The 16,810-nt window shown below is 38.7% G+C and overlaps 2 protein-coding genes across 3 annotated transcripts in view; both read left to right on the top strand.

Annotated features, from left to right (window-relative positions):
• sgcd (sarcoglycan, delta (dystrophin-associated glycoprotein)) overlaps positions 1-16,810 on the top strand; it is a 1,159,024-nt gene that overhangs the window by 1,107,652 nt on the left and 34,562 nt on the right. The window lies entirely within an intron of this gene.
• ubtd2 (ubiquitin domain containing 2) overlaps positions 1,340-16,810 on the top strand; it is a 68,667-nt gene continuing 53,196 nt past the window's right edge. For both annotated transcript variants that reach the window (XR_009425751.1, XM_059526677.1), the window contains exon 1: positions 1,340-1,722. Coding sequence is in view for 1 of the 2 variants with exons in the window: in XM_059526677.1 (XP_059382660.1) it covers positions 1,641-1,722 (82 nt within the window). In the remaining variant the exon portion in view is untranslated. The remainder of the gene's footprint in view (positions 1,723-16,810) is intronic.

Below are 16,810 nucleotides of genomic sequence, written 5' to 3'. Positions count from 1 at the left end.
ATTTAACATCGCAAAGGCCTTTAGATTAGGCATACCAACTTTGGTGTTGATCTGAATTAATCTCTAGTAGGAGTTCGTTAAAATACAACGCATGGAAATGACAAAAATGACACAAAATTTGCTCATAAAATTAAAAATAACCGACTTCCTGTTGGGTTTCGGATTTTGCTCCAAGAGACTTTTTTGTAGGTATTGGAGAGATACATGTGTATACCAATTTCCATACATGTACGTGAAACGTAGCTTGAGGCGCACACCGTTGAACGTGTATAGGTGGCGCTGTTGAGCCATTTTGCCACACCCACTTCTGAAACCCATATCAGACGTAAATTTTCGCCAGTTCTGAGGTGTGTGCAAAGTTTCATGACTTTTCGAGCATGTTTAGGCTCTCAAAAATGCGATTCATCTTAGAGAATAATAATAATAATAATAATAATAATAATAATAATAATAATAATAATAATAATAATAATAATAAACGGAGCAATTCCAAGAGGGTCCTCACACCATCGGTGCTCGGGCCCTAATAATAATAATAATAATAATAATAATAATAATAATAATAAACGGAGCAATTCCAAGAGGGTCCTCACACCATCGGTGCTCGGGCCCTAATAATAATAATAAACGGAGCAATTCCAAGAGGGTCCTCACACCATCGGTGCTCGGGCCCTAATAATAATAATAATAAACGGAGCAATTCCAAGAGGGTCCTCACACCATCGGTGCTCGGGCCCTAATAATAATAATAAACGGAGCAATTCCAAGAGGGTCCTCACACCATCGGTGCTCGGGCCCTAATAATAATAATAATAAACGGAGCAATTCCAAGAGGGTCCTCACACCATCGGTGCTCGGGCCCTAATTAAAAAGTCAGTATCAGTAACAGTATCTCAGAACTTGATATTTTATTTCACAACGATATATAAATTTAAGTAATGACTAAAGGTCCTCTGAATTAGTTTTTAGAGTGTATTCTCTATTTTCCTGTTGAAGAAACATTTCCATTGTCTTAAAATTCTTTATTATATTTTCTTGAAAATAAAACAAAATAATCTGTAATACCATGCACTAGTTGTCTGTATAGTCCTTTACATATATATTAATTCAGGGCTGTGAAATTCCTAATTAATAAATGTTGCCGTTTTAAAAAAATAATATTTGACCTTGAAGTAATCCAGAAGTAATCCAAAAGTAATCAGTTACATTACTTTCATATTGTGGTACTTGGATTATGTTATGGAATACTTTTTTTATGAAGTAATTAGTATCTGTAATGGAATATATTTTTAAAGTAACCCTCCCAAGCCTGGTCATGTGCCGACTGGGATGTTTGTTCGTCATTTTCAAAACCCATCTTGGACACGATCTGGCCGCGTCTCAAAACATAGTAAGCTGCCTAACGTTACCTATAAAAGCAGTTTGAAACCTCAATGCGCGTTCCGATTGTATTGTGAACAGGCAGCTTACTGTTTTGAGTTAAAGCCGGAGAAGGGTCTGTCTGCAGCCCTTGCAAAGCCGAGTGTGCCTGCACACACCGCCTCTCTCCAACGGATGCCCGCGCCCTGTCAATCTATCTCACAGCAGAGAGCGGACGGGGAGAAACCGAAACAGAGCGGGTCCGCGGGGGGAAGAGGCGCATGAAAACATCCATGGGTGGCTGTGTGGGCAGTCATCATGATTCTTCAGGCAGTTTAAACGAAAACTCGGACGGAACCGGAGGTAGGAAATAAAGCATTTCCTGGAAATGCGAGTCAAATTGTGTTGTTTTGGGTCTGCGCGGCCTCCCGGTCTCCTTCTCAGCTAGTTAGTGCTTAAAAACATCGTGGGGATTGAGTCGCTTTTTAAGTCTCGATCACTCCTATCAGACCAGCGCCTGGCTATAGGAATAGTAAAGACTGTGATAATGCAAATGTTTTCATAATTATCCCCCGCAGCCCTTTGTCTTTGGGCAAGTCGTTTTGCATACCATGCCTTCCTACTAACATTAGCTGGTTAGCTTTAGCTGTGGATTAACGTTACATGTTAAGAAGGAGTGTATTAGCTTGCATGGCTAGTGTGGCTCTGGTTTTCCTTTAAATAAAATGTAGGTCATGATTTTGCCCTTAGATGCAGAAACACTACGGCTTAGTCTTGTATTTATAATTTTTGTCACACCATTAGGCTTTTACACATGTCACACCGTTTTAGCTGTATTTGCATTGTTTATTTAAGCAAAGTCACACTCCTGAGTGCTGTTGTACTGAATATTATGATGGCTGTCATATGGTTGTAAAAAGCATAAGGCCCTGCTGGCATTTAGACCAACAGCACAGTTGGATATTGCTTTAGTATCTTAAACGTGATTAGTACCTCAAGCTTTAGTAACAAACAGCATTTGAGGGAAAACATGAATTGGAGTGAAGAAGAGACTAATTATTTATAGTCCCCTGTAAAGTCCATTTGAGAAAATGTTAGTACAGGATGCTCAAGTTATGTACACTAACACTAAACAGGTTGTGAACTGCCTTTGTCCAGTCAATGACATTGCAAATATTGTAAGTTATATGCCATAAGATATAAGAATTTTAACCCTGGTTATTACACTGCTCTGTGGAATACATGATTCTGACTGGTCAATCACCATCCAGCAGTATGCTATTCCCAAATATCAACCTCCAAATTGAATAACACACCTCTCATCTGGGTACTTCGAGTTATCTTGAACAGTACTACTTATAATACAACTGGCTGGATGTACATGATCCCTTACTTGACGGAATGACGGAATGCAATATTTTGTGTGCGGAACATAAGTACATTTTCCTGTTTCCAAACAAACATATTAAGTGGCGGAAGTCTCCGTGTCAGCGCAAAATCCTGCCCTGCAGCTGATTCTAAGGCCGGCGACACACTGGCTGCGTGGCGCAAGCGTCTCAGCTGCGTGGCGTGCCCGTTTTTAATTCGGCTCCCATGTTAACAGGTTAGAGCTTGCAGACTGCCTGCGTGAGACGCGCATCTCAGGCGTGGCTCGAGCCACACGGAAAACGCGTGCATGCTAGAAATAGACCGACGCCTATTTTTCACGCGACACCCAAGCGTGTTGTAATCGTTTCGAGGCAAAATAGAATAGGAGAATATGTTTGTCATTTTGTACACAAATACATATTCATTCATGACACTTTGATGTTTGAAAGTCTATAGGTTGACATAAATTCAGATATAAATGTAATTTAAAAAATAAATTAATAATTATCGATCACCTGTCAAACATAGTCTATTTTGCCGTCAATACTGTTGACGGTGTTCTTTATCAGTAGGCTTTATATTTATGCTCAACATGAAGTATAGATATTGTTGTCATGAAGACAAGAGCCTGGTCTGTCGGCGGTCTCCCTCTATGTCAGGGATTCCCAAAGTGTGGTGCGAGCTGCCACCAGGGGGTGCGCGAGACGAAAAATGTAATGGCGGTCTGTTTTTTTTTTTTTTTTTTTTTATAATATATTTTTTATTAAGCAGAATTTTAAATGACAATGTGCATGACATAAATTAAAAACACCACAATCTGCTTTTTTAACATCAATAGAAATGAATAAAGAAAAATTATACAAATATACAGAACACTCTTAACACTACCCAACCCAAAACATCCCAAACAAACACAAAAAAAATAAAATAAATAAATAAATAATAATAATAATAATAATAATAATAATAAAAAAAAAAAAAATAATAATAATAATAATTCAAATCTCCAGTGAAGGTGTTGTCTCAACAAAGGATATAATAGGATTCCACACTTTATAAAATGAGTTAAGAGTCCCTGATGGAGTGTTTAATTTTTTCCAGGTGTAGGAAGGACATTAAGTCTTTAGGCCAAGAAAAATTAGAAGGGGGGGCATGAGGATTTCCAATGCAACAGTATTCGTCTTCTGGCTACCAATGAGGCAAAAGCAATAATATCAGCTTGACGCTCGTTGTACAAGCCATCAACAGGTGTTATTCCAAAAATTGCAATTATTGGGCAGGGTTTCACAGAGACATTGAGAGCCTTTGATAGTGTATCAAAAAAAGAGGACCAGAATGAATACAATTTAGGACAGGTATAAAATGTATGAGTAGGGGTGTGACGGTTAGTATATAACCGTGAGACCGGCGGTTATTGTTGAACACCGGCATTAGAACTCTATAACCGCCAAAACTGTGTCATTAAAATATTTTTTACAAACATTTTTTATCAAAAATTATTTTCATTTTTTAGATATGATCATAAGATGGGAAATATTTTGGGAGACATGGTTTCTACCAATTAATGAAGTTTTGTAAATCGTCAGACATGATATTTACCACTTCATTAAATTTTGCTTTGTAGAAAACCTTTCTTAAAAACGAATTTCGTTTTGTACAAATTTTATCTTAATTTTAATAAATGTTTCATCAACCAATTGCATGTATTTTAATAAATAAAAAGCAATAGCAGACAATGATAACCGTGACATGGACGCGCCAGAGCGCCGCGTTCACTTGCACTGCACTGAAAACTAGAGCGCATCTCATCGTATGAAACTCAGCGTAGGCCTATGCCTCATACATTAGCATTAAATATCTTTGCTGCATCCTTTCTAGAACAGACTAGGGCTTTTTTGCGGCTCGCATCAGCAAAGCATTGCATCGTCCATAGACCGCAAAACAATCAGCGGATGGCGGGCGGGAGCCACTCAGGAGCTTTTGGCAAAGTCATCTTTCCTTGACCCACGATACAGAGGCAATGGGGGGGATGGATTGGAGGAGACAAAAGATGCACTCCGGGGGGAAATTGTATCAGCTGACGAGGGAAACGGAGGCGGAGGTAGTGGTGCTTCGGAGGCTGCTGCTGGAGATGATTCGGGAGAGGTCTGTGCACCACCCCCTCCCAAGAAGAGAAATCTTGGAGATCTCCTTAATAAACGGGGGTTTATTTATCTCCAAGAACAACCAATTGACTCTACGGCAGATCCACTAGCATGGTGGCGAGACAATGAAACACGCTATCTGCTCTTAGCAAAATTGGCACGTAAATACATGTGTATTTGTACTACAAGCACAGCATCAGAGCGAGTTTTTAGCACTGCGGGGAACATAGCTACCCCTGTCAGATCGTCACTAAAACCGAGTAAAGTGAACATGTTGGTGTTCCTGTCACGGAACTTGGAAGTCGAAAAAGATTAGGAAATTAAAATGTCATTGCACTTTTTTTTTGTTTCCTTTATTTAGTTAGTTTAATTAAGGTATTACAACAGTCGTTGTTCGACTTTTTTTCTTTAATAAAGGTATGTAGATTTTATCATTTTAATTTAGGCCTAGGCTACTCATTCATTTTTATGCTCTTATAGAATTTAAGTAGCCTACTTTTTTAAAAGGTTTTGTTTACTGTGTGTGATTTATTTAAAACAAAGCACGTTCATTGCAAAGTTTTTTTTTTGTTGTTAAGGATTTGTTCACTGTGTGTGATTCATTTAATGGCAAGCACATTCACTGCTAGTTGTCTTGCTGTTAATTTTAAATAAACGTAGAGCAAGTAGCTAATCAGTGTCTGCTCGTTTATTCAAACTAATACCCCCCCCCCGACGGTTATGTTGTGAACCGTCACATTTGACTCCCGTCATAACCGTCATCACCAATTCTGAAACCGGCACACCCCTATGTATGAGTGTGATCTGCTGGGGAGAGCGAACATCTATTGCACCTATCGTCTGCTATTAAAGAAAGTTTCTTCAATTTAGCTTTGGTGAAGTGAATTCTGTGAACAACTTTAAACTGAATAAGATTCAAGCTAGCACAAATGCAGACAGAGTTAATTTTAGCTAGAGCCTTATACCACAGTCCCTCGTCAAGCTCCAGTCCCAGCTCTCTCTCCCAGGTTCCCTTTAGTGCAAAGAGAGGAGGGAATTGCGAAGATCGTAACAAGCCATAAATTGAGGAGATATGACTATGCGATTTCGGGAGAGACATTATATCTTCAATTAAAGTTTTCATTGGCTGGTGAGGGAAGGTATTAAAGTGTTAAGTATTAAAGTAGCGGAACAAATTGGATCTAGATATTTTGAATCTACTCATCAAATCATTGAATGACGCAAATACATGATCATCAAGAAACAAATCATGAAATAGAACTAGGCCCTTCTCTCTGAGCTGTGCAAAAGTTGAATCTAAAGTAGAAGGAACAAAAAGATGGTTACCGCAAATAGGCATTAAGGTGGACAATGAGTTTAATTTAAAGTGACAACAAAATTGTTTCCAAATTTTGAGTGATGAGAGCACAATTGGGTTGGTGGTGTATTTAGAAGGGCGTTTCAAATTGGGGTCAAAAACTGGTTAGGATACAGGAGGCTATCTCTTCCAGACTAATAGGCTCATCGAGGCTGTTGGCTATATCAGGACTTATCTTAGGTATCTCTAATTGGGAAAGGAAAGACTGAATAACAGAAATGTCTACGTTAGCTTCTGATTTGTAAAGATTAGAATAGAAAGAAGAAAACTCTGAGTTTATTTTAACCGGATCATTCATAAGGTTATTTGAGGAGTCATACGCCTGTGTGATTAACTCAGAAGCAGTTTGATGTCTGAGCTGAGATGCTAACAGACGGCCAGCTCTATCTCCATGCTCATAGTAAGTTGCTCTAGTGCGTTTTAGCAGAAACTCTGCCTTGTTGGTTGTCAATAAGTCAAATTCAGTTTGTAGTTTTAGCTGTTGTGTCTCTAAAACAGGGTTTGGTGACCTGGCATTTAGCCTATCTATCTCTAAAATTTTATCAACGAGTTTCTGTTGTTTTAATTTCATAGCTTTAGTCCAATATGCATTAAAGGAAATTATCCTCCCACGTATAAAAGCTTTAAATGTTTCCCATAGAAGTGATGGCGAAACCAAATCTGATTTGTTGGTTTCCAAAAAAAAATCTATGTTCTTAGAAATATAATCACAAAATTCTTTATCAGCCAACAACCCAGTATTGAGCTTCCAGCCTCCAGCATGTCTACACAAGTTTTGTGAGAAAGAGAGGTCTAAAATGTGTGGGGCATGGTCTGAGATAATTATCGCTGAATATTCTGTAGATTTAACTTGAGATAAGAGAGCCTTGTCAATAAAAAAATAATCAATACGTGAATAAACATGATGCACATTTGAAAAAAAAGAAAACTCTTTTGCATTTGGATTAAGAAAGCGCCAAGGGTCTACGCATCCTGTCTGATCTGCTAGAAATGAGAAGGATCTGGACATTGACACAGGAGCTGATGACTTGGGCTGTGAGCGGTCCAAACTTGGGTTAATTGTGCAATTAAGATCCCCACCTAAAATAAGGCGATGGGTATCCAGATTTGGAAGTTGGGAAAAGAGCGAGGTCATAAAAGCAGGGTTATCAAAGTTAGGGGCATAAACGCTAACTAATATAACCGGTGTTTGGTATAAAATTCCGGATACTATCACGTAGCGCCCATCAGGATCAGATATTACGTTGTGTGGGACAAACTTTATACGTTTATGTATTACAATTGCGGTGCCTCTAGATTTACTATTAAAGTTTGAATGAAAAACTTGACCAATCCATGGTTTACGTAGTCTTACATGATCACTAACCCTGAGGTGAGTCTCCTGTAAGAAAACAATATCCGTAGACAAGCTCTTTAAGTGTGAGAACACCCTTGACCTTTTAATTTGACCACCTAGACCCCTAACATTCCAAGTAACAAATTTGACATTATGACCAGCCAACCCCTCTGTGTTCACTTTAGGACTAATCATTTGTTATCGTGAGGATCTAAGAGAAAAAGAAAAGTCTGAGACGAATAAATTAAAGGTGTGAAAAGGGGGAGAGAAAAAAAAGAAAAAAAAAGGAATCTTATACTTACAACTCTGATGCTCGTCTTTTTGAACATGACGAGTAGCCAGAACAACGATTCACACAACCGATTAACCACGTAGAACTGTCAACCCCTAAAAGTTAGATATACACCCAAAGCAGCTATCAAGGCATAGATATCTGCCGAGAAACTATAAAACCAAATAAAAAATTATAATAATAATAAAAAAAAGTAGATGATCAGAAAACATTTAAAAAAAAAAAAAAAAGTCAAAGCTGGCAAGTTATATAAGCGATCTGCCACAAGACGGCATTACCAACATGGATCAGGAGATATGACATTAAATATGTCATCAACCAAATAACTTGTGCAATCCATAAAATATACAATTTGGGGATGCGTGAATAACATCTAAATAAAACAGACATATGCACTAGTAATGTGGCAGACTAATTTTCCTTCAAGGCAAATCGTAAGTACAGTGAGAGCTCAATGCTGTCCTTAAATTATTTACAGCAGCTTGTACCCGTTGAATTTACCATCCCAATTCGGACACGGGTATTAGTCCAAGACCTAATTAGGAAAGTTTTGGTGGTAAAACGACTCCGCTGCCTCAGGGGAATCAAAGATCCGTTCCACGCCGTTACGACTCACTCGAAGGCGAGCAGGGTACAGCATTCCAAAACGCACTCCTTTCTGATAGAGTAGGCTCTTGACCCTGTTGAAAGCCGCTCATTTCTTCGCCACCTCGATGCTGAAGTCCTCGTAAATCTTGATTTTGTGGCCCTTGTAAGACATGTCTTTGTGGGATTTAGCCCAACTCATCACAGTTTCCTTCACGATGTATCGGTGAAATCTGATAATCAACGGACGTGGAGATTCCTCTGCGCGAGGTCTGGGCCTCAGGCTACGGTGGGCACGATCCAGCTCAGGTGGTTCTGTAAGGGAGTCACCGAGGAGTTCAGAAAGCAAGTTGGTCATGAACTCTCTTGGGTTTTTTCCCATTTTGCTGCTTTCTTGAGAGGCCTGTGCATATTGAACTTGAGACTGTTGTTTACCTCCCGTCCTCGTAGACTTGCTCATTTTAAGTGTAATATTCCGAAGGCGGAATTTTTCAAACATACAAAAGAGATTAAATGAATACGAAGTGCTGATAAAATAGGGTGTATACTGAAGAGATTACATGAAATAATGCGGAGCTTCGACACCGTGCGTCTTAACACCACATTACCAAACCGGAAGTCTCCGCGATCTGTTTTTTTAAGTGGGATTTTTCCATACAATAAAAAACATGAACAGTAAACATTTTCTTTGTAATCGCTTTTATTTTAAATAAAAAAACTATAATTTATTAGTTTTCGATGGAAACGTAGAAGACAGATGCTGTCTTCTACGCACTGTTCTTCTTTTATGTACTGCAGGCTAGGCTATATGCGTGCCAACTCGTTTCATTCATTTCATAATATATATTATAAATATGCTTAAATGGCTGAAATCAGGGAAACTGTCAAGTGGGACATCTTATGATAAAGTTGTTAATCAGGAGGAGAGGGGCCAAGAGAGAGTGAGGATTTGGAGGCAACAGAGACGAAGAGAATAGAGAAAGAAAATGAGCAAAGAAAAAATCTTGAGGAAATCTCTCTCTCGTTGCAGGCTGAGCGACTTTTGCGCTGCACTCGAAAAGTTCCAGATGCATCTTCTTTTATTTTATGTTTGAGCCTATGCTCTTTGCAACTTAATTATGTTGTGGATTGTGTGTAGGCTAATTTTATTGTCGCACTTGAAAAGTTTCAGATTGATACTCGTTTTTTATTTATTTTATCTATTTCGAAGCTTATTCTCTTTAATGATGTGGATTGTTTGTAACTTCATTGCAATTGAATTCAATGTACTGTCGTTCTAATTTCCATAACCATTGTGTTATAGTGGTTCTCAACCTTTTTTTCCACTGGGACGCACATATGGTCCAAGTGCAAGTCGCGGGCCGCACGCATATCATTAACATATTACGTCACCAATACGCCAATACCAACACCAGACGCGGACTTCCATTTATACTTCCGAATGCGCACGCTGATGGTCCGCTCTGCAACAAACATGTTAACAAACAATTGCCCAGAATTATTGCACATCTGGCTGTCTTTACATTATTTTATTGACGGATTGCACATGTTCGAGTAGCAATGGGCTTCTACACACTGCTTCCACATGTGCAATTGTGCTTTTGAAGCCTACTGACCACGCGCACCTGTCATAATAAATGGGAGGCACACGTTCTTCCTCTCAGAGCCTCCGCACCATGACGATGTTTACGTCACGCCTACCTAGCGGTCCATAACAGTCTCCACGCGGAAAGTTTAACATAGGCTTTAGATGCAGCCTGTAAGACGCGCACGGGAGCATGATTTCACGTGCGACATTGCAAGAAGATGTGCGTTCACAAATGTAGCCTATGTTGATCCAAATATGGAAAGCACTTTCGAATTTAATAATATAAGGGTTCTCTCCAGAGATGTTTTGCCACATTTCTTCAATTAAGGATGATTGCTACGTAATATATGGTGTTTCCATTTGCCTGAACTTCTTCAAGTAAGTTGCGAGGCAAACCGAAAATCCAGCACTCTCCTTCACTACTGATACTGTGACTATTCTTTTTTCTATGTGTTCATTCGCTGACATTTTTCACATTTATTTATTTTTCTCCCTTAAAAACAAATTTGTCCATTCTGATGCTCAATTTTACCGAACTAATGGCTGTTGATGACTATTTGAATTGAATTCGGCAAAAGTGGGCGCTTGTATGTGTTCGTTAAATGCGTAATGTTATGTGAGTAGGTCTGCTCATGTCTGAAAATAATATATGAAACACAAAATAATTTAACATAAAAAACATTAGGCTATAGCTTATATTTCTTAAGTACATTTTTTAATTAATGTAAAAAAAATGAATTGTAAAACTGAAAAAAAAAAATAATTGTTCAGCATGATGGACGGCATTTGAATTCGTGACGGGCCACGGGTTGAGATGATACTGCTGCTAGCTCCATGGCCATTTAATAGGCCTAGCCTATTGCTGCAATGTTTCTTTTACGCGGCTGAAAATAACCGTGCTTTCTGTTACTGAGCCTGTGTCTGTCACTCATCCTCTTAAAAGTGGAAGCTTGTGCGTAGCTTTGTTGCATAATATTGAAACTGGCATGCGTGTTCTGGTTATTTGCGCATGATTAAACATGACTCTTTATATGGCGATAAAAGAAAGCTTTGTTGCGTTTTTTTTTAAGTGGGGATGGGGGGTGCGCCAACCCGGTTAGGACATAGAAGGGGGTGCGCAGGAAAAAAAGTTTGGGAACCGCTGCTCTATGTCACCTACAGCAGCAGGCACGGCACGGTTCTGGTGAAGCAGGCCTACAAGCTGGGATTGGTAATGCTGCACTGTAATCATAGTTATTTATTTATATTTTTCATTATATTTTATTATATGATATTGGTTTGAGATTGAGAGTATTTTATTTAGTGGAGAACTTTGCAGCCGTATTTTATTTCTTATTCTTTTTTTATTTTATATATATATATATATATATTATTAAAAAGTATTTAAAAAAAAGTGTATAGTAATAAACAACCTGCTGTTTAATGTTTGCATTCCTTTCCCTTACTGTACCGAAAATGAACCGAACCGTGACTTTAAAACCGAGGTACGTACCGAACTGTGATTTTTGCGTACCGTTACAACCCTAATATATATATATATATATATATATATATATATATATATATATATATTGTTAATAGCTATCGATGGTCGGTTAACTGATTTAATGTTGGGCTGCGTATGGCTCATGCGCAGAACACGTGCGAGCGGCTGTGAGTGAAGGTGACGATATATGATTGCATCATCATTAAATTACAGTACTAATTAAGCTTTTAATGTTATGTTAACTTTAAAAGTACATTAAAATAGAAACAAAACAAAAGTTATTCAACATGAAAAGCAATAGAAAAGTAGTAACTAAGTCATTTCATCAGATAACTGCGCTTGAGGGCTGTGGGACACAGGACAGATAGACTAACTTATTCATTCCTAGAACTTGTTGATTCGTTCCTACGACTTATTAATTTGTGGCAATAGTCCATGTTTCATTAATTTTGTTCCCTAAATAACCTATGATTTAACTGAAATAAGGGAACAAATGAATAAATAGAACAAATTAATTCATGAAATCTTTCATTTCCCTTCCCATGTTTACCACACACAGTAAGAGATGTAGAGAAGTACAGTAGGTAGACATCAGAAAGTCCCCTTTTACCGCCGCGGGTACCACCGCCGCGGCGTCTGTAAAGTGCATTTGCAGCTTTTGACCACTGAGTGGCGCTTTAACCACAAGTTATCAAACAAGCGCATCAAAGCACATTTTCGCAAATAGACGTCAGTTTTGCCTCGCTGATGTTACATTTGACGGCTTCAGTCACAAAAAATGAAAGAAAAACACAATAGTTAAAATATTAAAAATATGTAATATATTTAATATGTAATATTCACAGATAAAAGTTTGGTTTATGAAGTTATGTGCATTTCTTAGAACGAATTCAAGCGGGATAAATGTCAAGCCTGTGCCTGAGCCTGTGCTTATATTTTTTCTAAGCTACATGGTAGTAAACCATATTTTAGATTTGATACATTTAAAAGGTGTGCAGTATTATTTATATTATATTAATTATGTGTTATATTATTCAAAATAAATTGTGGTTTACTTTGCATTGGAGCATTAAAATTGGTAGCCTATTTTAGGGGGGTAGGCTACATGGATTAATATGCAATGTCAATATTTTCATATATTATGGCTATATTTTAATTTATATTTTAAAATTCCTTTAATAAAACAACATGCATTTTTGTTATTCGTCACCTGTCCTTTATTTTGACAGAAAACTTCTTGAGAAAAAGACATTTGTCTGTAAATTGATTAAAAAATTGTTGCATGTTTAAACACTGCATGTGAAGCACTGTATAATTTCGTTCACATTATTTATGCCTAATTAGCAGGGATGGAAATTAGCACCAGCCAATTGCGGGTGATTTTGTGTTGTGGCGGGTAAACTCGCTTCACCTACCGGCCACCGTGGCGGGTAAATAAAAATAGTATACTGTATACTGTTTCAACCGGCCAGTGGACAAAAAAGTTAATTTTCATCCCTGGTGTGTGTACAACACGCAATAAAGTGTAATATCATCCGAAGCAGCTCTGTGGAGAAAGTCGGTGTAAACTGGGCTCGAAATGGCGGCGTTGTTCCCAGTGAGTACAGTGTTTGCAGCTGAAGTTAGTGCCGCCGGCGGAGTGATCTATTTGTTGGTTATTTAGAGTACGTTTTATAGCACGCGCTCATGTTATACAAAATCGCGTGAAGAGTTGAATTTGTTATCGTGCACAAGTTTCCGCATACTGTCACATCTCTGTAAAACCCCGGTAAGATCATTTTCCTCCAGCACTCTGCAACATTTTAGATTATATGGACAGTTTGTGTTTATCTTATTGTTTTTAACGACATAATAAGCAAACTAACAAACAGTATTATCGGTCGCGTGTCTAATAGCTGCTGTCCGGGGGATCCATTTTATTTCCAGTCTTCAAGTACTTTTTCAGAAGTTAACTCTGTGTCTAGTTAGTCAACCCTCTACATTGTGAGTAAATCACTCTCATATGCGACTAAATCTTCCTTCTGGCTACCAAATGATGTCTAATATGAGTCAATGGCTAATAAATTATCTGATTTTACTCGCCAGTGTGTTAGTTGGAGGCTAAGTTTAGCACAGATATTTTCACTCGCGAACACTCTCTGACTCTCCGTCAGACGATCTGTGCTGTTTTTTTCCTCGATGGATCCGCAACGCACCTGTATAATGTACCGTAAACTCTAGTGTTAAGGAGCACAAATCGCCGTCGCTTTCTCTCACACTCACATAGAGAAAGAGAGAGAGAGAGGGGATTAATGTGCTACATTTAAACAAGAGGACCCTCTTGTATCTGCTTTGTTTATTATTAGGGCCCGAGCACCGATGGTGTGAGGACCCTCTTGGAATTGCTCCGTTTATTATTATTATTATTATTATTATTAGGGCCCGAGCACCGATGGTGTGAGGACCCTCTTGGAATTGCTCCGTTTATTATTATTATTATTAGGGCCCGAGCACCGATGGTGTGAGTACCCTCTTGGAATTGCTCCGTTTATTATTATTAGGGCCCGAGCACCGATGGTGTGAGGACCCTCTTGGAATTGCTCCGTTTATTATTATTATTATTATTAATTATTATATTATTATTATTATTATAACGAACTCCTCCTAGAGATTTATTCAGATGAACACCAAACTTGGTCAGTGTAATCTAAAGCCATTTGCGATGTTAAATTGCGAAGGACTTGAGGTTTCGTTAAAGGGCGTGTCCATGGTGGCCTGACAAATTTCGATGTTTCGCCATGAAAAAGGAAGTTGCTATAACTCAGACATACAATGTCCAATCTGCCCCAAACTTCACATGTTTGATGAGACTCCAAACCTGAACAGATTGGCATGCCCATATTCAGTTATAGTCATAGCGCCACCTATTGGCAACAGGAAGTGACATATTTTACACTGCGACAAACTACTCCTAGAGATTTATTCAGATGAACACCAAACTTGGTCAGTGTAATCTAAAGCCATTTGCGATGTTAAATTGCGAAGGACTTGAGGTTTCGTTAAGGGGCGTGTCCATGGCGCCGTGACAAAATTCAAAGTCTCGCCATGGGAATAAAAGATGTTATAACTCAGGCATAAAATGTCCGATCTTCCCCAAACTTCACATGTGTGATAAAAGTCCTGGCCTGAACAGATCTGAAGGCCAATATTCCATCGGGTGTGGCAAAATTGCTCGATAGCGCCACCTATACACTTTTAACAGAGTGCACCTCTAGCTAAGTTTCACGTACATTTACAAAAAGTGGTACACACATGTAACACACCAATACCTACAAAAAAGTCTCTTGGTACGAAATCCGAAACCCAACAGGAAGTCGGTTATTTTTAATTTTATGAGCAAATTTTGTGTCATTTTTGTAATTTCCATGCGTTGTATTTTAACGAACTCCTCCTAGAGATTTATTCAGATGAACACCAAACTTGGTCAGTGTAATCTAAAGCCATTTGTGATGTTAAATTGCGAAGGACTTGAGGTTTCGTTAAAGGGCGTGTCCATGGCGGCCTGACAAATTTCGATGTTTCGCCATGAAAAAGGAAGTTGCTGTAGCTCAGACATACAATGTCCAATCTGCCCCAAACTTCACATGTTGGATAAGACTCTTGACCTGAACAGATCTACATGCCAATATTCAGTTATAGTCATAGCGCCACCTATTGGCAACAGGAAGTGAAATATTTTACACTGCCATAAACTACTCCTAGAAATTTTATGACATCAATGTTATTTTTGTGGTCAGTCTAATCTAAAGACCTGTGTGATGTTTAGTTGTGAAGATCTTGAGTTTTCGTTAAAAGGCGTGTCCATGGCGCCGTGATGAAGTTCGATGTGTCGCCATGGGAATAAAAGATGTTATAACTCAGGCATAAAATGTCCGATCTTGCCCAAACTTCACATGTGTGATAAGGGTCCTGGCCTGAACAGATCTGAAGGCCAATATTTCATTGGATGTGGCAAAATGGCTCGATAGCGCCACCTATACACTTTCAACTGAGTGCATATACACTTTCAACGGAGTGCGCCTCAAGCTATGTTTCACGTACATGTGCAAAAATCGGTACACACATGCAATACACCAATATCTACGAAAAAGTCTCTTGGTACGAAATCCGAATCCAAACAGGAAGTCATTTATTTAGAATGTTCTCTGCAAAATTGGTGTTGTTTTTGGCATTTTCAGGGGTTGTACTTTAACGAACTCCTCCTAGAGATTTATTCAGATCAACATCAAACTTGGTCAGTTAAATCTAAAGGCCTTTGGGAAGATCTTGAGATTTCGTTAAAGGGAGTGTCCATGGCGGCCTGACAAATTTTGATGTTTCGCCATGAAAAAGGAAGTTGCTGTAACTCAGACATACAATGTCCAATCTGCCCCAAACTTTACATGTGTGATAAGAGTCCTTGCCTGAACACATCTGAAGGCCAATATTCCATTATAATGACAGCGCCACCTGCTGGCAACAGAAAGACTGGCACATATAAATGATTTTGAGTTATTCCACTTATATTTACGACTTTAAATGCATATATCTCGCCGTTCGCCAATTTACTAAAGCCTCTCGCTGGCGGTGAGCCCGGGTGCGAGGGCCCGTTCATCGCTGCTTGCAGCTTTAATTAGGGCCCGAGCACCAATGGTGTGAGGACCCTCTTGGAATTGCTCCGTTTATTATTATTATTATTATTATTATTATTATTATTCTCTAAGATGAATCGCATTTTTGAGAGCCTAAACATGCTCGAAAAGTCATGAAACTTTGCACACACCTCAGAACTGGCGAAAATTTACGTCTGATATGGGTTTCAGAAGTGGGTGTGGCAAAATGGCTCGACAGCGCCACCTATACACGTTCAACGGTGTGCGCCTCGAGCTATGTTTCACGTACATGTATGAAAATTGGTATACACATGTATCTCTCCAATACCTACAAAAAAGTCTCTTGGAGCAAAATCCGAAACCCAACAGGAAGTCGGTTATTTTTAATTTTATGAGCAAATTTTGTGTCATTTTTGTCATTTCCATGCGTTGTATTTTAACGAACTCCTCCTAGAGATTAATTCAGATCAACACCAAAGTTGGTATGCCTAATCTAAAGGCCTTTGCGATGTTAAATTGCGAAGATTTTGAGTTTTCGTTACAGGGCGTGTCCGTGGCGGCCTGGCGAATTTCGATGATTCGCCATGAAAAATGAAGTTGCTATAACTCAGACATACAATGTCCAATGTGTCCAAAACTTCACATGTTTAATAAGACTCCTGAC

Source organism: Carassius carassius, chromosome 36 (assembly GCF_963082965.1).
Source record: "Carassius carassius chromosome 36, fCarCar2.1, whole genome shotgun sequence".
Taxonomy (NCBI): Eukaryota; Metazoa; Chordata; class Actinopteri; order Cypriniformes; family Cyprinidae; genus Carassius; species Carassius carassius.
This window is presented reverse-complemented; position numbering and strand designations above follow the sequence as displayed.